The sequence below is a fragment of the Populus nigra genome, chromosome 3 (genome assembly GCF_951802175.1).
Source record: "Populus nigra chromosome 3, ddPopNigr1.1, whole genome shotgun sequence".
NCBI classification, from domain to species: domain Eukaryota; kingdom Viridiplantae; phylum Streptophyta; class Magnoliopsida; order Malpighiales; family Salicaceae; genus Populus; species Populus nigra.
Window position 1 is genome coordinate 694366 of NC_084854.1, and position 19622 is coordinate 713987.

General features: G+C 37.4%; 3 protein-coding genes across 3 annotated transcripts; 1 reads left to right on the top strand and 2 right to left on the bottom strand.

The window, feature by feature from the left end:
* Nucleotides 1-1904: 1904 nt before the first annotated feature.
* LOC133688921 (pentatricopeptide repeat-containing protein At5g10690) lies at nt 1905-7570 on the bottom strand. The gene is made up of 11 exons (XM_062108570.1): nt 7050-7570; nt 6825-6957; nt 6414-6511; nt 6150-6311; nt 5966-6034; nt 5609-5744; nt 3623-3855; nt 3386-3463; nt 2921-2989; nt 2395-2571; nt 1905-2260 (listed from the first exon to the last, which is right to left on the bottom strand). The coding sequence occupies exons 1-11, from the start codon at nt 7452-7454 to the stop codon at nt 1982-1984; spliced, it is 1839 nt and encodes a 612-aa protein (XP_061964554.1). The 5' UTR covers nt 7455-7570; the 3' UTR covers nt 1905-1981.
* A 163-nt stretch (nt 7571-7733) lies between these two features.
* LOC133688920 (coatomer subunit beta-2-like) lies at nt 7734-13580 on the top strand. The gene is made up of 5 exons (XM_062108569.1): nt 7734-7882; nt 8935-10997; nt 11552-12061; nt 12679-12764; nt 12886-13580. The coding sequence occupies exons 2-5, from the start codon at nt 8949-8951 to the stop codon at nt 13088-13090; spliced, it is 2850 nt and encodes a 949-aa protein (XP_061964553.1). The 5' UTR covers nt 7734-7882; nt 8935-8948; the 3' UTR covers nt 13091-13580.
* An 882-nt stretch (nt 13581-14462) lies between these two features.
* On the bottom strand, nt 14463-18122 carry LOC133688919 (disease resistance protein At4g27190-like). Its single transcript, XM_062108568.1, has 2 exons — nt 14683-18122; nt 14463-14536 (listed from the first exon to the last, which is right to left on the bottom strand). The coding sequence occupies exons 1-2, from the start codon at nt 17928-17930 to the stop codon at nt 14476-14478; spliced, it is 3309 nt and encodes a 1102-aa protein (XP_061964552.1). The 5' UTR covers nt 17931-18122; the 3' UTR covers nt 14463-14475.
* Nucleotides 18123-19622: the final 1500 nt, after the last annotated feature.

The window sequence follows — 19622 nt, forward strand, 5'->3', positions numbered from 1 at the left end:
AATAGTTGTCAACCATGACTTGGAACCTGAACCGGGTTCACATCAAAAACATCCTCAATGTCGAGTAGGGCTTCCCCGTTGTGCAATTGTGTCAAGTTCTGAATTTGATTGCTTGCCATGGACTTTGGTGTGCGAGTTCCTTGTGTCAGAAACAGATTTGTTGCGTCTTATGATATTTTGAGTTTTATGTTGTTTTACAGGCTTTTAACGAGCATTCTGATGAGATTTCTTGACACTTTATAGATTGCATACATTTCCTCAGACGAACTCCAAATCGCAGGTATTGATCTTAGAGCTGATAAATCTTGTGCCTCAAATAACACGTCTACAGTTGATGGAAGATAAGCGTTCTATACATATTTTTTGTTCTGATGTTGGTTGATTGTGTTTATTGTTACCTAATCAATTAAATTTTTGAATTGAGATGAATATAAAGGATATAAATTATAATAAAAATAATTATAAAGACCAGCACTTGAATCTCATATCATTGAAAGAACTACAATTCAAGTTTTCTCCTGCATCCCAACAAATGGAAACAAGAAATTAACATCATTTTCTCACAACAAAAATTTATTAATATAGTGGCATTCTCTTCAGTAATCCCTTCCAAAACCATTCCCTCTGTAATACCTCAGCCGCAAAGAAACCTGCCTTTCGATTAACAGTTGCTGTCGAAAATTATTAATAAAAATCTCAGCCCTCTTATCAATATCTTCATCTGGCGAGCCATAACTTCTAACCCTTTCAAATGTTCGAACTGGCTTGTACTTTTGATGATCTGATTCAACATCTTCAATTGCCCCATGCAATCCAATTCTATCATTAAAGCTCAACCTCCTTGTCCTTCTAGACGAAGAAGAAGACGCAATGCTAAGAATTGAAGCCAATCGCCACTTTCTGAAATTGAAGCTAAGTAGAAAGTTTATTTTCTTGACTGCCCTCTTCAAACGGCAGAAAGCTGACCACCTCTGCTTCCCCATTTTGAGTTCTGATTTCTTTTGTTGCTTAGAGCTTATGAGTGAAGGAATTTATAGGAGGGTTAGGACAAGAAGAAGATTGTGACGTAAGATACACAGTTATTACAAGGAAGCGTGTCTGTCAGTATACTTTGCTGCTACAACCGTGAGGAATTTCATGTCTTGGTGGGTGACAGTGGGTTAGACTTGATAAATCACAGATGCACTATTTGCATCGTTTGACCTAGATTTCTGAGAAAATTCTTTTTTCTCATTGGAGTGTCATTTCGGGATGTGAAAATGCTGTTAAAATGTCACCGGCCACTTAATAATATAATTGTTTCTATTTTTTTTTTTTTTATCTTCTTATAACATCTGTTATCTTATTCTTGCTAACTAAGTTTCAGGACACTTGCGATTATGGTGGTTAAACCCGGTTAAGCCCCGTCACCAACTTGAATGAATTTTAGTTAAGTTATACAAATTATTAACTCAATTAATTTTTTTAATTAAAAATTAAATAATATTATTTTAATTAAATCAATTTAAATAATTTAACTGAATGATTTATAAATTGATCATAACCTATTAAACCAAATATTTTTTTTTTCAGTTCAAAGGAATAGATCTAACTTCTTATATGGACTGTTTGGAATCGATTCTAACCCACCAAGTAAAAGAAAAAGACTGAACTAATTACCTTGCAAGCAAACTACCCGAACCCATTCACTTGCAAAATTCCTTCCCTTATTCAGACAACAATCAATTACTAAATAAATAAATTAATATTAATTTATTATAAGGTAGTAGTGTTCATGACGAGTATAATGATGGCGTTGGTGGAGGACAATGTGGTTTTGTGATGAAATGTAGGTGGTGGTGGTGATGGAAATATTGGATAGAAAAAGGCTGAATTATACCCTCCAATAATTAGAAATCCGAGACTTCTTTAATCAAAGAAAATGAGAAGAATCTTCTTGAATAGGATAATGCACAGGAATTCAGTCGATTAACAAATACAATTATGTATCAAAATTCTCACACCATCTTCTACCAAGAGTTCTTTCTTGCTCCAATGGCCGTTGTACAGGCACAACAAGTTTAAACAATTGTTCAGCTGTAAAAACTCCAACAGTTTTAGAACCTGAGCTGTTAGTAGAGCTATTTAAATTACTATATTTTACAACAACAACCATTCTATACATCTTTTCTAAAATTAGATCAACCACATGGCCGATAGACGTCGTGGTTGTAACACAAGGTGGAGGGCTTCTCATCATTGTCATCAGGGGGGCATTCAACTGCAAAATATTTAAAACATCATCATCATGCATCCAAATAAGCATCAAGTGAGACTTGATAATGGTGGAATTTAACTAGGCAAGTCAACAAAGTTATAATCTGAAGTCACTGAGAAGGGAGAACGGTAAAGTACTTCGGTGCAGTCTTCACGATGCAATAGTCCCACACAGCTGCCCCAGTCATCTACAATAGGCACAACTTGATCCCAAAAGAAGCGCATAACCACTTTCTTCAAGTGGAGGGTACCAAGTAAAGGCTTAGCTGCTTTTAGTGGCATCATGATGCTCTCGATTGGTTCACTTGGTGATACCTGAACAGAAAGGTTGAACTCAAGTTTGTCAGAGAGGTTCACGTGGTGATCTGTAGCTTGTAGATTGTCAAACATGACCTTAAGTTATCACAGGTGGAAAACTCTCAGTCGCATACTGGCATCTATCATCCATAAACGAGTTTATTAAAGAGTCCAACAAGAACCAAATATTTGCTACTAAGGGTATTCAATTGGGTCGCGTACTTGGCAAGAGCCATTGATGTAGAAGAATCACCCGTGGTGGATCCAGTCTCAACATGTATCCATCTTGTGTTTTTTTCATTATCAGTCAATAGGAGATCCATACATGCTTCAAGAACATGGAATGCTGATAAATAAACTCACGTACCTGAGGAAGCAGATAAGGACTGAATATGGAATTGGTGAATCCCAACAAGGCCTCTATGCGCATAGCAACCTACATTCCACAGGTAAATTGAGGGTTGGGAACAACTTTTGTAAGAAATAACAGCCATTACTTAAAACGTCACATGTAACATTGCATAATTTCAAAATCCGAAATTCTAGGCTAAGATGACAAAGCACTAAATAAGTTATGGAAATTTAGGTTCAATCAAGAAATGTCTGAAAGATGTTCTTAACACTGGTTTCCCAAAAAGTCAACGTATCCACCAAACACTTGTAATGCTCTGAGCCAGTTGACAAGCAGTGAGAAATAACATTTCAGCTGACTCCAACATTGCATAATACAGAGCATCCAGTTAAACAGATTACTTGATATGAAACCTAAATCAGGGGCGCATAGTTGCTCTTCATTTCATTTAGTCATGAAAAGTAAATTGCAATTACATACCATGCCTCCTCGACTTGTCCATGGTATCCGTTTCCATTTTAGTACAACATTTGTGAGATTTTCCAGAGCCACATTAACCTGACAAAAGGATAACACACAAACATTGTAATGTTCAGTAATTTCTCAATCACATCAGCTAATCACAGAGAGTAGTGCTATTTGGAAACAAGAATAGCTTTATCATTTAAAGAAAATAAAAACACAAAGCAACTACAATAGCACAGTTGTTTGTAGTACCTGGCCATCATTTAAAGCTGCCTCCATGAGAAGATGATCTGCTTCTTCTTGAAGAGCTAGAGAGATGGCTCCAGATGAATCTGGCCACAATCGCTTGTGCAGATTTTTTACCATATTGTAATCTCCTTGACTGGCAAAAGCACGCATAAGGGAAAGATAGAGGTGAGGCTTTGGTCGAAGCTTTGGGTTCACACCAGCACGTTTTATTATTTCTCCAAATACACAGACAGCACCTAGATGTATCACAGCAAATATCTCATGAGTGCTTATAAGACTTTTGCTCTATTTATATATCAAGAATAATTTAGAACCATTGCTGGTGTAACACCCCTAAATTTGCATTGGCTATAATTGGTGATTTCTTTAGAATAATGCAAGATTAGAGAAAATTAGGGGACAAAAGTCAAAGAACTAAAGAAAAGAAGGTTCAAAATGCAATTACTAACTTAAGTAGGTGAAGTAGGATAAATTTTGCATGATTAAGTAGGTGAAGGAAGACAAGTTTTAGCATGTCGTGCTTATCAGGTGTCAAAAGGAAGGTAGAAATGTGCTTTCCTTCAAAATTTTCAGAACCAACTAAATCCTTTTCTTGAACTTAAGAGAGAGCTAAACACCATCCTATAAACTAAACACTACCAAACCATATATTCCAAGAACAAATTGTAAGGTATTAGGGCTTAAATTCATTAGAATTGTTAGAAAGAAAACCAAAGATAGATTGTGAGGTTATAAATGAAAGGAAAGTAAAGGAAAAAGTAGGGGTTAAAGGGCTAAAGCTTATGGTGAGTGATTAAATTAATAAGTATGCATAAATCCTATCGTTTTTGGATGCTTTTATGTATGAAGAATTTCTTTAAATGCTTGCTGGATTTTCAGAATATATATGTATAACCTTAGTTTTCAATGGAAACTTCATATGATGATTGCTAAATAAGAGTATGACCGTGAAAGATTGAAAGCATTATGTGTTTTTTAAAGTAAAAGATATGTTTTAGCCCAAATATTGTGTTGATATAATTGTACATGATATGTGAAAAGAAGAAAGCTTGCTTTACATGAAATAGTGGCCACCTATAAGCTACATATGCTACCATTGAGTAGTATATGGATATGAGATATGGACATTCAATTGTCATACATGTTTCCTTGTGCAAATATTATGTCGATATGATGTTAGGCATATATGTTGAAAACTTAGAAGTTTCCCATGCTTATTTCTTTAATAATTCACTGGGTTATCTCATTAGTAGTTGATAAATTATTTTCATAGAATCAAGATGAGGTTGAAAGAGGGCTCAAGAGATAGGCTACCAACCGAAGAGTCTTTGGAGTCCTAGCTTGAAGTTTAACTTAGTGATGCTATTGTATCTTTCATAGGTTAGCTTTTGAGTATGGGTCATTACACATGTAAATGCACATGTAAACGTATCATGCATGGACTCTTTTAGTGTGTAATTGATCAATAGGATAGCTATGTGCAAAGATGTAAGATATAAGTGAATGATCAAGACAAGACAACAAGATGTCATATAAGTTTGTTTAATGGACAGCAGGTCGTGTATGCTTATAAATACATGTCTGGTAGGTAAATTTAATTGATTAGGTAACAATAAGAAGCAATTAGAGAGGTTGGTTTACTTAACTAACTTAAAGCACAATTCTAAAGTGAATATAATCAAAGATACTAAGATGCATTACCAAAGTAATTCGGTGAGGGGTGTGACAGCTAGCGTCAGAAGTGAAAGATGTAGAAGTTCAACTACACTTTGTGTAGCCTTCACCCATTAAAATGAATCAGATGGTACTATTCAGCATGAAAAAAAAAACAGAAAGCACTTTTTTTAAAGAATACATGCATGCATATATGGTTAAATGCTTAAATATTACAAAATGCTGATATTAATTCAAATTTCAATTTCAATGCAGCTTATAACCTAAATTGATAAGCACTGCAGAACCCTGAGTAAAAATCCAAATGTGGCATACCATTCATGGAACCACAGTTTAGCAATGCATCAACCATTGCTGTGAATGCAGTTCGATCAATAACTAAATTCCGATGCATTTTCATTTCATAGACAATCTTCAGAACTGACAGGAGATCCTTGGCACCACCAAAGCCCTGCAGAGGAAAGGAAAGCAATAGAACAGCTAAACACAAATTTTGTAACTGCAATCTCTGACTCACACACAAGAAGATCAAGAGGCCACTTCAGCAGTAAAATAAGCACGCCATTTTGTTAAATGGTTTTTGAACACTTTGGTAAATATTCTAAATTCTCAAATTCGAATTTCCACAAACTCCTCATCACAAAATAAAGTATATATGCACAATTCACTGACCTGAAGTAATGTTGTGTAAGTGACAACATCCGGATAAAGCTTGTCACGACTAAAGTTTTGTGCTTTGTCCTGAAAAAGGTCAAGGGTTTAATAATTTAAGTAAACTAACGTAACTTCTTGTGCAACAACCTAATTTCTTGTATAAAGAGGCTCTAAACTGGCCTTTCAAATGCATGCTTGTGACCTTCATTTCGTCAAAGAATTGCATTGCAGCATCCAATTTCCCAGCCTTCACACATGCAGATATCAGAGTATTATAGGTGAGCCTGTCAGGGGTTAATCCTAACTCCAATATTTCATCATGCACAGGCAAGGCATCTTGAGGACAGCCAGCACTTATATATCCCTGAAAGGTCAAAGAGAAAGATGTTTAAAACGATAACAAATACTAGATATTTGTTTCTCAATGGAATGCCATAAAACCCAAAAGTACAGATCAGTGCTCAACCTTCATTAATAAGTTATATACCAAGATGGAAGGATTGCAGCTTTCATGAAGCAAATAACCATAGCGGGCTAGAAGACCCTTAGCTCGGCGTATATCTCCTGCACTACAGCAGTGCAAATGCAGCAATATAAATAAGCTCATGATTTTCAAAATATCAATAAAAAAAAAAACCCCATGCTTGTAGTGAGACCACAATAAGTAAATAGATTTACTAAAACAAGCAACGAAAAGGCAATTTGTCCAAGATATTTCAAATTTGGGCTCGATGTCTTATCATGAAATGGTAATCCTAATCAAGCACAATCCAATCTATCCAGTTTATCAAGAAAAGCTCTTAACAGTTTCAAGTGCTGCCACTAAAGAACCTGGAAACAAAACAAAGCCCATAACTTCATCTCTTATTTTACAAACCTGCTGAAATTAGAGCATTTAAGAGACCAAATATCATCGGAGCCGACAACTTTGGACTTCCAACAGCTGTACCCATTTCCACTGATTCCAATATCTGAAATGCTTCATCAATTCTTCTAGCCACACCCAAACCCTATCGAACAATAATTAAAGTAATAGTCAAACTAATATGAAATCAAAAACAAAAGTTGCGAAAACAGAACACCCCATTTCAAATTCAAGTACCTTCAACAGAGTCCCATAAGAGACACCATCAACCCCACAACTTTCTGACTTGCACATTTCATCAAACACCTTAAGAGCAGACTCGGTATCCCCGCAATGCACACAAGCTTCCATCACCGCATTCATAACTATCGTATTTAACTTCCCATACCTTCTCTTAGCACTCTCGACTTCCTCAAAAATCTGTTCCAATTGTCTTCTTCTAGTGAGCTGAACTATACGAAAGGTAAGGCGTTTGAGACTATGATGAGGCTTGTGAAACCTACGACGAGTGGGTGTAGAGGAATAAGAGAAGGTGATTTTGAAAGTGGGTAATGGGTTTGATGATGGGAACTTAGTAGAATAGAGGGAGAGAAGATGATTTTGCATGGCATTGCTGGTGATGGTAGTAGTGAAAAAACCCATTAATGATCAGCCATGGAAATGAAGGTGGAGCTTAGAGAGGGAGAGGAGAGGGAAACAAGGATAACGGATAATGTGTGGGCAAAGATGGAAATTAATGGCGGGTAAATAAGTGGAAGACGCTAAAGTTGGTTAGGTTTGGAGATGGACTATTCATCTTGTAGTTACCCGGCCCGTGACCTGGGTTTTGGGCCGATACAGGGTCATGGACCGGGTCAGGTCTATGAACTTCAGTTACCAAAAATACCATAACCAACTTCAAAAAATTACACTCGAAATCCTTCTCCTCTTCCTCTATTATCTTCCTTCACTTATAAAGAACACAAGGGCTGGATCTGTTCGGGTCAGTCAAATACTCTCTCTCTATCTCTCACTGAATTCCACACGCTCTCTCTCTTTCTTCTAGTTGGATCTCACCTCATCGTTATACGGTTCGTTTTGCCTCTCTAATTCTTTCTCGATCTGTTTGGATTCCGAGAAAGTGATTCCATTTTCTCAGTACCCAAAGTTATTGCTCTTTTATCTGTTTTGAATTATCATTACTATCATCTATGGCTCTAATTGATTGATTTTTAGGTTTCGATGTGCTCACAATATAAGACGACGACTTTTTTATTGATTATTGCTTTGTATTTAGGATTCTGATCTGAGTTTAGACTGAGCAGATCTGAAATGCGTTTTTTTTTAATTAATTTCTAGATCTAATTTTGATTATTTTTTAGTAATTTAGTTGATTGGTTGTTATTGTTTAATGTTTTTGGTTTTGGTTTTGGTACTAATTACAGATTTAGTTACATTTATGTGTTAATCGTGCTGGATCTGTAATTTAGGTAAAAATTTGGTTAGTGATTTGTGTGTGATTTTGATGGAAAGTTGTAAGAATGTGGTGATTTGGGAACACTAGTGGAAATAGTTGGGAATTTGTGAGAATTCGGTGGTGCTGAATTGTTTGAAGAGAAGGTTGAATTTGTTTTGTTTTGTTAAATTAGTGATCACATTGATTAGTGTTTACGATTTGAAGAATTTAAAATGAGAATGCTGTTAAATTTTAATGCCTAGTGCTGATTTGATTTTGCATCTAGTTGCAAATTTGGTGTCCTTCAAATCGGCATTATTATGTGATTGGAATGTGTTAAATCATGTGGTATCTGTAATGTAGGTAGAATAAGTTTGGTCACTGTGGTAATTCTAACTGAATTCGATGGAAATGGTAGGATGTTGTTAAGAATTTGAGTTGTGTCTGTTGGCTTAATATCATGAAATAGAGAGGCTAAATGTATATATCATGATATATGTGGTATTTTTTTTTTATCTTGTGCTTTGCTGAATAGAGATGAATTATTTGGAAGAGACAGGAAATGTGTTTTATTTATTTATTTAGTTGTTCTTACATTTTGTTTTTCACAGTCGGTGCTCTTTTTGCCTTTTCTTGCCTGTTTATCTTTTATTGATTTCAGTTAACATGACTTTTTTGTATTACCAGGAAATAAAAAAGAGATGGAGAAGTCTTGTACATTTCTTGTGCACTTTGATAAAGGGACCCCAGCTATAGCTACGGAGATCAAAGAGGCGCTTGAAGGCAGTGATGTGTCGGCTAAGATCGATGCCATGAAGAAGGCAATTAGTCTTCTATTAAATGGGGAAACCTTACCACAACTGTTTATCACCATAGTCAGATATGTCCTGCCGTCGGAAGACCACACAGTCCAGAAACTTTTGCTTCTGTATCTGGAGATTATTGACAAGAAGGATGCCAAGGGGACGGTGTTACCAGAGATGATTCTCATATGCCAAAACCTGAGGAACAATCTTCAGCACCCCAATGAATACATTCGTGGGGTGACATTGAGGTTTCTCTGTAGATTGAATGAGACAGAAATAATTGAACCACTTATCCCTTCAGTCCTTCAGAATCTAGAGCACCGACATCCATTCATTAGGAGGAATGCTATCTCAGCTGTGATGGCCATTTATAAGCTTCCTCATGGTGAGCAGCTTTTGGTTGATGCTCCAGAAATGATTGAGAAGGTTCTGTCAACAGAGCTAGATCAGTCAGCTAAGAGGAATGCTTTTCTCATGCTCTTTAATTGTGATCAAGATCGGGCCACTAATTACCTCTTGACCAATGTTGATAAGGTCTCTGAATGGGGTGAACTGCTGCAGATGGTTGTCTTAGAGTTGATTCGGAAGGTGTGCAGAACAAATCGAGGAGAGAAGGGAAAATACATTAAGATCATTATATCATTGCTGAATGCCCCTTCTAATGCAGTTATTTATGAGTGTGCTAGTACACTTGTTTCTTTGTCATCTGCACCTACTGCTATTAGAGCTGCTGCCAGCACCTATTGCCAGCTTCTAATTTCTCAGAGTGACAATAATGTGAAGCTTATAGTTCTTGATCGTCTGAATGAGCTCAGGTCTTCTCATAGAGAGATCATGGTTGACAGGATTATGGATGTGCTTAGGGCACTATCCAGCCCGAATCTAGACATTCAGAAAAAGACTCTAGATATTGCCCTTGATTTGATCACCCCAAGGAACATCACCGAGGTTGTTCTCATGTTGAAGAAGGAAGTTATGAAGACTCAAAATGGAGAGCTTGAGAAGAATGGTGAGTACAGGCAAATGCTCATCCAAGCCATCCATTCTTGTGCCATCAAGTTCCCAGAGGTGGCAAGCACAGTGGTTCATTTGTTGATGGATTTCCTGGGAGACAGTAATGTTGCTTCAGCTATTGATGTTGCCATATTTGTCCGGGAGATAATTGAGACAAATCCAAAACTTAGGGTTTCTATTATAACAAGACTGTTGGATACTTTCTACCAGATACGAGCTGCAAGGGTTTGCTCCTGTGCTCTTTGGATAATCGGCGAATATTGTCTGTCCCTTTCTGAAGTTGAAAGTGGCATTGCAACCATCAAGCAATGCCTGGGAGAATTACCATTTTATTCAGTTTCAGAAGAAGGGGAAGCATCTACTGATGCTTCTAAGAACTCTCAACAACCAAGTTCTGTTACAGTTTCTTCTAGAAGGCCTGCTATTCTTTCTGATGGGACTTACGCAACACAGAGTGCTGCTTCTGAAACTGCCTTTTCCCCTCCTACCATTGTTCAGGGGTCATTGGCTGCTGGGAACTTGAGATCCCTTCTTCTCACTGGTGATTTTTTCCTGGGAGCAGTTGTAGCATGCACTTTGACAAAGCTTGTTCTGAGATTGGAAGAGGTGCAGCCTTCTAAGGTTGAAGTAAACAAAGCATCCGCCCAGGCATTGTTGATCATGGTCTCTATGATACAACTTGGGCAGTCACCAGTTCTATCACACCCAATTGACGGCGACTCTTATGATAGGATTCTCTTGTGCATAAGATTACTATGCAGTACAGGTGATGAGGTCAGGAAGATATGGTTGCAGTCTTGCCGTCAGAGTTTTGTCAAAATGCTTTCAGAGAAACAGTTGAGGGAAACTGAGGAACTAAAGGCAAAGGCTCAGGTTTCTTATGCACAACCAGATGACCTTATTGATTTCTACCATTTGAAGAGCAGGAAGGTAAGAAAGATTTGCATTTCATAGTTTTTGACTTGGAGTTTGCTAAGAGCCGCTGCTAGTTTTGGTTATTAGTATTTGTTACTATCATTGATACATTCCTTGATAGTTGCTTATGGAAAAGTGATATTAATATTTGTTTTTGAGCTATGCTGCATTTCCCCCTTAAAACTCATGTAGCTGCATATTTTACATGATTTTTCTGATGCTGTGAACCAAGTCTCTTAAAAGTTGCTTGTTTACCCTTTCATTCTTTGAGAGTTGGATCTGCTTGATATTATTTAAGCGTCATTTTCTTTTAGACTGATTCAGTTTTAGGCATTGGTATCATTTGCTAGCAAAGATCCAATGCCAGTGACCATTTCATGCTATGATGTTTTGTACTTCCAAGTTGATGTTTTCCTCATGTTTCAATGGTCAGGTCTCTTCATTTCATTTTTTTTGTTGAATATATAGGCAGTGCTTGATTTCAGATGCTGTTAATTGATATCACAGTGATTTTCAGTTGATTAGTAAAATTTTCACATTAAGTGTTCCTGGCTTCATCTAAATTACAGGGTATGAGTCAGCTGGAGTTGGAGGATGAAGTTCAAGATGATTTGAAAAGAGCAACAGGAGAGTTCATCAAGGATGGGGATGATGCAAATAAGCTTAACCGCATTCTTCAGCTCACAGGATTCAGCGACCCTGTTTATGCTGAAGCTTATGTGACAGTTCATCACTATGACATTGTACTTGATGTCACAGTGATCAACAGGACAAAAGACACTCTCCAGAATTTGTGCTTGGAACTTGCCACAATGGGTGACCTGAAACTGGTGGAGCGGCCCCAGAACTACATCCTAGCTCCCGAGTCTAGTAAGCAGATAAAGGCCAACATCAAGGTGTCCTCAACCGAGACTGGAGTGATTTTTGGAAATATTGTGTATGAGACATCCAACGTACTTGAGCGGACAGTTGTTGTCCTTAATGACATCCACATTGATATCATGGATTATATTTCTCCTGCAGTTTGTACAGATGCTGCTTTCAGAACAATGTGGGCAGAGTTTGAATGGGAAAACAAGGTACCATTGGCATTCCCTTTGACTTATTTATTTCTGTGATCTGTGTTGCATGCCTGCTGCAATGATGTAAGACTATTCAAATTTCATTTGACATGATCATGCAAGGATACAACCCTCACTTTTTTGAGTTACTGGGACATGAGTAACAATTTGCACAATAATATCCGAACTGCTTCATTCCATTTATATATAATGATAGCCACTTGAATTGTGGTATGATGTAAAGCCATCATTCTTATCTGCACAAGCACTTGCATTTATGCAAAAGCTTTAGTTATTTGGGTATTTAATTCTCTGCTCTTATTTTTGTGGTGAGAAAATGGTTTCTTTGCTGGCCTCAATCTAAACTATCATCCCTTGCAAATTCCGTTGGTGGCTGGCAGTACTAACCATTTCTTTGTTATTGACTTTGATGTCATCACCTGCCTGAATCCTGCTTAAGGGATTGTCTCTAGACTGGATGTTTCTGAATTCAATCTCCATTCTTGTACTCTGTTGTTAAATGGTTTCCTTATTCTTATTTTGGTTTCTGCACACTTCTCTTCTACATCAATTACTGGTGCATTTCGATATATAATAAATTCTAAAAATATTCTTGCTGATATCTTGTGTTTCAGGTCGCTGTGAACACAATAATTCAAAGTGAGAAGGATTTTCTGGATCATGTCATCAAGTCTACCAATATGAAGTGTCTTACGGCACCGTGAGTTATTTTGGTCTACGCACTCCACACATATAACAATAATATAACAAACTCTTTGACTGGTCTGATGTCCTTCCATCGGTATTTGACACAAGTGCTTTTTTGGTCGGTTGAATTTCAGGTCAGCACTAGACGGGGACTGCGGTTTCTTGGCTGCAAATTTATATGCAAAAAGCATTTTTGGTGAGGATGCGTTGGTTAATATCAGCATAGAAAAACAAGCCGATGGGAAGCTTAGTGGGTACATCCGGATACGGAGCAAGACCCAGGGAATTGCCCTCAGCCTAGGGGATAAGATCACTCTCAAGCAGAAGGGAGGCAGTTGATGTAGAAACTCAGCAACGTAGCCATCACAAGATTAGCCATACCCCACTTTGAACTGCAATTTTATATGTTTTGAGAATCAAATTACGAGGGTTGTTAATATTTTTATTTACAAATTCTTAAGAATTGATTTAGGTACTCTACATATTGGTCCTTGAATTTTGTTACTCGTACCTAGAAGTAGTCTTATTCTGGAAGTCGCTTTTGTTGTGTTTGGAGGGCCATATTTCTAGGGTTGGACGTTGTTGGCAGTGGCAGAATCGAGGCCTTTTCATTTGCTTAAAGAGCATCCTTTCTTTTTGGTTATTAAGCTTGGTAATGTAGAATAGGCATCCTGCTTGGTGCTGCTTCATGTTTTTGGCTTCAACATTTGGTGTTTAGGTCATGTTGAGCTAGCAGGAAGAAGACTTGTATTAGACATGGTGATGAACAATGATATCTGGAACCACAATTTCCATTTCAGCAAAGAACAACTTTTCTGCGTTGGGTTTATGATCGGTATGATTATGTTTAACTAAAATGTACTTGCTCATACTATATTATATTTTCTTATTTAACATGGTTTTATTGTCTGACCACTTGTAGCTTGTAAATTATCAAGAGAAAAAGTCCCCCACTCTCAAGCATGAGATGGATGGCACGTTGATTTGCTTCTCTTCTTAGGTTAAAGTAATGACTCGAAGACAATTATAAATTGGGGATTTCACCATTCTCAATTACAAGCTCTTTCTGCAAAGCAGTAGCTCTCTTTATCTTCACCTTTTTGAGGCCTTCATTAACCTCCTCTTCCTCTCTATCGCTTTCCTTTGAATCCTATGACCGAAGTAACTTTCATTACCTGTGATTGTTTTCTCATCTTTTTATATTGTCTGCCTCTTCTCTGGTTATTCCACTATCTTCTCAAACCTTTCAGGTGCTCTTCACTTTAATCAACTCCTTCGTAGTCTCTTTCTATGTTTCTTGCCTCTTCTTTTCTTTCTAAATTGATTTTGTGTTAATGTGTTTGTATATGCATGCAGAGCTTACTTTATACAAACAGAGATGACAAACCAGCTTACTTTAATTAATTTTACAGAGACTAATTTACTATTAACTCGTTTTCAAAGTGAAATTGCACCCTTTCTTCTTGTCGAACACTAGAGAAACACCTTAAAATGTGATACATGGTACATCAATAGCAGATCAAACCTCCTTGCAGTGAACAAGTCAAGAACAATACAACAGTGATTTCATGGGGAAGGAGCTTGGCTTTTAGAATTGAAAAAACTGCAGCAGAAAAACAGTGATGAGTACTTGTTCAAAGGGGATTAAGCTTAAATCCATTGCAAATATAATATTAGTTCAAGTTGGAAGAAATTTGATGGGTTATTACCTATCAATATTATTTCTAACTTTCTGTCAATCCTTGCATACGACTCTGATGGTCATTTATCAGGTTCCGCAGCTCCCTGCGCCGAAATGCTGACAATTAGTATGAAGTTTTGCAGTTTTAAATATTTAAAACCACTGAATATTATCTCTTAACTGTTAGTAATAAGTACATCCAGCTGGCTGGTTTGTTCATCAGAAACTACAATGAATGATTGATATATACCTTGCCTCGGAGTACTTTTGTATGAACTTGTTCAAGCTCCTTCCATGAAGTATCAAATCAACTTCATCCAATTTGATCTGCTTCAACTTTGGTGTGCTTTGGTTTTCCTCTGAATCCACGATAGCTGCAAGGGTTTCCATTTTAGGACACTGACGAACCTCTACCTTTTCCAAGGATGGCCATTTGAAAGGCAAGCTATCCAAGCAAAAGGCAGCAAGGTTAGGAAGGTAGAGTAGTGAAAGCTCTACTAATTGAGGGAACACCACAATATCAACCGTCACTCTGCCATCTTGTCGTTGCGGTTCCTTTGCAACAACTGTTTCCAGCTCATCACAACCTTTTACGAGCAGTTTTTTCAATTGGCAAAGACTTTGAGCAACAGAAGCATCGAAGAGAACTTTAAGTTTCTTGCAGTTTTGAATGTCTGCAATTTGAAGATTATGCAGGCGCAGTAGTCTAGTAGGGCCGTCCCATATGCACTTCATTGCTGGCAAATCACATAGTGCAAGTTCTCTTAAATGGGACAGCATCTTTTTCTCCTCAAACGCAGGCTTTTCGATTTTGAGGTTGAATACATACTCCAGTGCTTCACATGAATCTACTGAAAGCTCTTCAAGTTCATCGAACCGTTGCAGCAGTTCAAGTGAAGCAAAGACACTAGACAGTTTCACGCACTTGAAAAACCTCATACTCTTGAGCTTCTGCAAAGACATGGACAATTCAGCAGGTAGTGCACCATGGCATAACCCTTTAAAGGATCCCAAACACTGAAGGTCTAGCTTTTCCAGGTGCATAAAACAAGTGTGTTGATGCTGCTCTATTACGGGTGGCATCTTCCATTCTTCACTGTCAATCAAATACTCAAGGTCAACACAATCAGATACTTCCAGAGTTTCCAAGACAGCTAAGCCATCTCTATCTGCCAACTGGTAAGGGAAAATAGTCCTTAGCCCCTCAAAGGACGATAGTTTAAGATACTGCGTTCTCTTCAGTAATGGCTTGACACAGCCTAGTGAAGGAATCGCGAAAAATTTCTTGGCATTGATCCAACCACAAACCTCAAGATAATTTGATTGCTTGTTATGGACAGAGCCGCGTATAGCTATTTTGAAAACCTCCAATTCAGGAAAACTGAAACCTTCAGGTATACATCCAAAATCAGGGACCTCCATTATTAAGGTGGTTAAGTGGGACAGTGATTTCAGCTCAGCTATGTGCTCTCTGGTGTATTTCATGAAAGAACTTGAGTACAGCTCTTCTAATCTGGACCACCTTGAGATGACATTTGGAGGAAATATGGCATTGAGTTTGTTTCTGCTATGATGACAGTCTTCCAAATCAAGCAACCTTATATTTTTCAACTCCCCTATCTCCTGTGGTAGGTCTAGGAGCTTGCAATTAGCCAAGCTCAGAACCTCAAGCATTTTCATATTCCCAATAGCAGCTGGGGCAGCAATCCTGCAATTTTTAATGATTAATGTCCGAAGACTAGTTAGATAAGAAAATCCGGGTTCCCATTTCCTCGAAAAGTAAGGATCACCTTTCGAGATAATATCACTCTGATCGAAAACTTTAAGGGTTGTCATCCCTTTAAAGACTCCATCTGGCATAGGCTGTTCAATACAGTTGCCTTGCATCAACAATATCTGGAGGTCTGAGCAGTCCCAGGAAGCAGGGTATCCATTTATCTGATTGTACATTACTGATATCCCAGTGTAATGCTTCAAAGTTTCCGCATTTGGCCACTCCATCAACTTCACCCCAGCTTTCACGAAGTAAATATCAGATGCAATTGTTTTTGCTACATCACGGACAACATTGTTCATTTTGATGCATCCTGTTTCATTGCCTGCTAACAACAGACATGAATCTTTGAGATTTTTTGTGATAGAATGTGCTCGCCTCCTTGCCTCCTGTATAGTCAGAACATCTTTAAACATTTCCAGTCCAATCCCGTATCTCACTAGAACCTCTATACAGATGTTGTAATCCTCCGGAAATAAACAGCAAAGCAAGAACATTGACTTTGCTTCCCGATTTTTCAGGTGGTCATAGCTTAGCTTAAGGCACTTATACACGATTTCGTCCGTGCCCTCAATGTTGGAAGGCATTGGTTTCTGAAGTGCTAGAGCAGCTTCTTCCCATTCTTCCAGGGCTTTGTCTCTCATTGCCCTTCCCACATTAACAAGGGCTATGGGCAAACCCCCGCATTCTCCGCAGACCTTCTTTGCCACGGAATTCAATTCGGGAGAGTCGATAACCTCACCAGTATTCATCTTAAGCAAGCCCCATGATTCATTTTCAGATAAAGCATTTAGATGGATGATCTTCGAAGTCTCAATTCCTGTGGTCATAGAATTGCATACTACTCTGCATCGTGTTGTGACCACAATCTTACGAACTTTACAATTCACATTTTCAGGATCTTGATGATCATCATCCCCAAATGGAATGCCTATGGCAGCAAGATCAAGGGTGTCCCAAATATCATCCAAGATAATAAGGATCTTATCCACATTCTTCAATCTAGCATGCAACCGACCGGCTCTTCCTTGCTCTCTTTTCTCGTCGAACTTGAAGCCCAACATATCTGCTATCTGCTGCTGGATGTTTTTCACTTCAACAGTACGTGACACTACAGCCATCACAACAGCATCGAAAAGCATATCTTCTTTAGCCCTTCTTTCAATTTCTTTGACTAAAGTCGTTTTACCGACACCAGCCATCCCATATATCCCGATAAAATTGATTATATTGCCCTCCAATGCCTCCATGATTTCCATTATAGCCAATCTAGTGCTCTCAAAAATAACAAAATCTTGAGACACTATTTCTGGGGGAGCTGCAGGCATGGAAACATTATCGAACTGCCCATCTACTTTTATCTTTGCGATTGCTGTTATTTTGTTTTCTGATTCTCTGCTTAGGCGATAGCGTGAAGCCAAATCAAGAAACCACCTCTTGTTTGGAACGGCATCATCTTCCAAAATTTTCCTAGCCTCCAAGATGACCCCATCAACTCTCGACATCCAGTTTCTAACCTCATTTTTTATTGTTTCACCCTTCGCTATTGCTGCGTCAACTGATCCCTGGACATCTTTTCTCACTTCCTCTAGTAGTTGAACTTGATCTTTGAGAGTCTCCATGTTGCTGTTGTAGTGAATTAAATATTCAAATTTTCGTCCAATTGGCTCAACCATGAACTCTCCAATCTTCCCAATGACGGAAATCACAATATCAACAGCCATCTCAGTATACGTATAGCGTCTGAGGTAAGATGATGAAGAAAAGTATAGTTAATGCCTGCACAATGCATGTCTCTGCATATCCTTACAGCAATGGCCTAGGTACAATTGCTTAAGCATGCAAAATAATGATAGCAATGACACAAATACAAATAGTAAAGACTTTGACGTGAAAATTGTTATGGATACATTGGAACAAATAGATAACCAAAGCCTATAAAAGAAAAATTACCGTCAAGACGTATCAAATACATAGCTTGACAAAAACAGTCATAATTTTAGATATTATAATTAGATCGGGCTCAAATTTTACCGAATAATTCTACAAGCTCAGTTATGTAAGGAGTCAGCTGAAGACCTTTAAATTAGATCTAAAAAATGTTGTTTGTACTGTTTTTATTATTTCTCTAGTTAATTTTTGGTTTTTAATTACTTTTCCAACTTAGATTTGGATTTCTTTTGGTTAAGTCAGTTTTAACCTATATATAAATTGGTGTGTTATTTTTATCATTATTAGGTTCTTGAATTACAAACTTTTTAGAAAATATAGAGTTTTCTCTTTATTTTTATGCAAATTCATACTGTAATTTCAGAGCTTGAGAAACCTTGATTTTATCTACGCTATAAACTTCATATCGAATTTTTCAAAACATAATATGAAGATGATCACAACTGGAAATTGCAAAAAGAGTTCATCATCTTTCAAAGCTAACATCATATTTATCAACCTCCACTACTATAAGATGGAACTTCCTAGTAGCAAAAACGCTTGCCAGTTACAAAAAAGAATTTTAGACATGGAAATAAGAATTCATACTATTCATAACTTAGCAAAATCAAGCAAATTATGCAAATAACTACTAGATGGTGTGAATCAAGAACATACCTCTCTTTCTTTGAATAGCTTGCAATCAAAGGTGAAAGATGACTGAAACAGAAAATGCAGAAAAGAAAACAGTAGTAGTGAAATCACCATGTTGATCAGATGGAAGGGGAAAGTTATTCATTTCTTGTTTGATTTGCCTTGCACAATCTATAATACTTTTCTTCATTGAGGAAGTCGCAATATATTTCCCTTTTCCTCTAGCTATCAATTCTTTTTATTTCTTTATTGCATTTTATCAAAAAGTATCAGGATTGCTTAAAGTTTATGCTAACAGGCCCTTCAAACTATTCCTTGTCAGAAATGGTTATCGGAATGCTACTCACAGACGGTTTTGAAGGTAAGTAAAACTATTCCTTGTCAAAAACAAATTAATTTTCACACTCCACAGCCTGTCAATATATATGGAGTTGCTTTTCCTACCCAACCAGTTGATATATTACAGCTGATGGGTCGGGAAACACGCAGAACTAGTTGGAATTTTTTGCTGCTGAAATCTCAAGTGTTGATCACAGTGCCAAAAATTCCCATTTCAGTAATTAAAAGATACAAAGATATTACAAGAAGATATGGAAAAAAAATGACAAAAAGTCTGGATTAGCGAGCAAAATAAGTCACCGGAAGCAACCCGTTAAAAACAACAGAGAACCTTATGTTTTATCAGATGATACACGTTTATGCTCACCATATTTATGCAGTAATGTCCTGATTGCCGATACTATAGAACAAATAGGAAAAAGATAACATTAAATCATTTGAAGTATTCTATGCAGGGGGTTCTGAACAGTAGGATGCGGGTCCATTGCAATCGT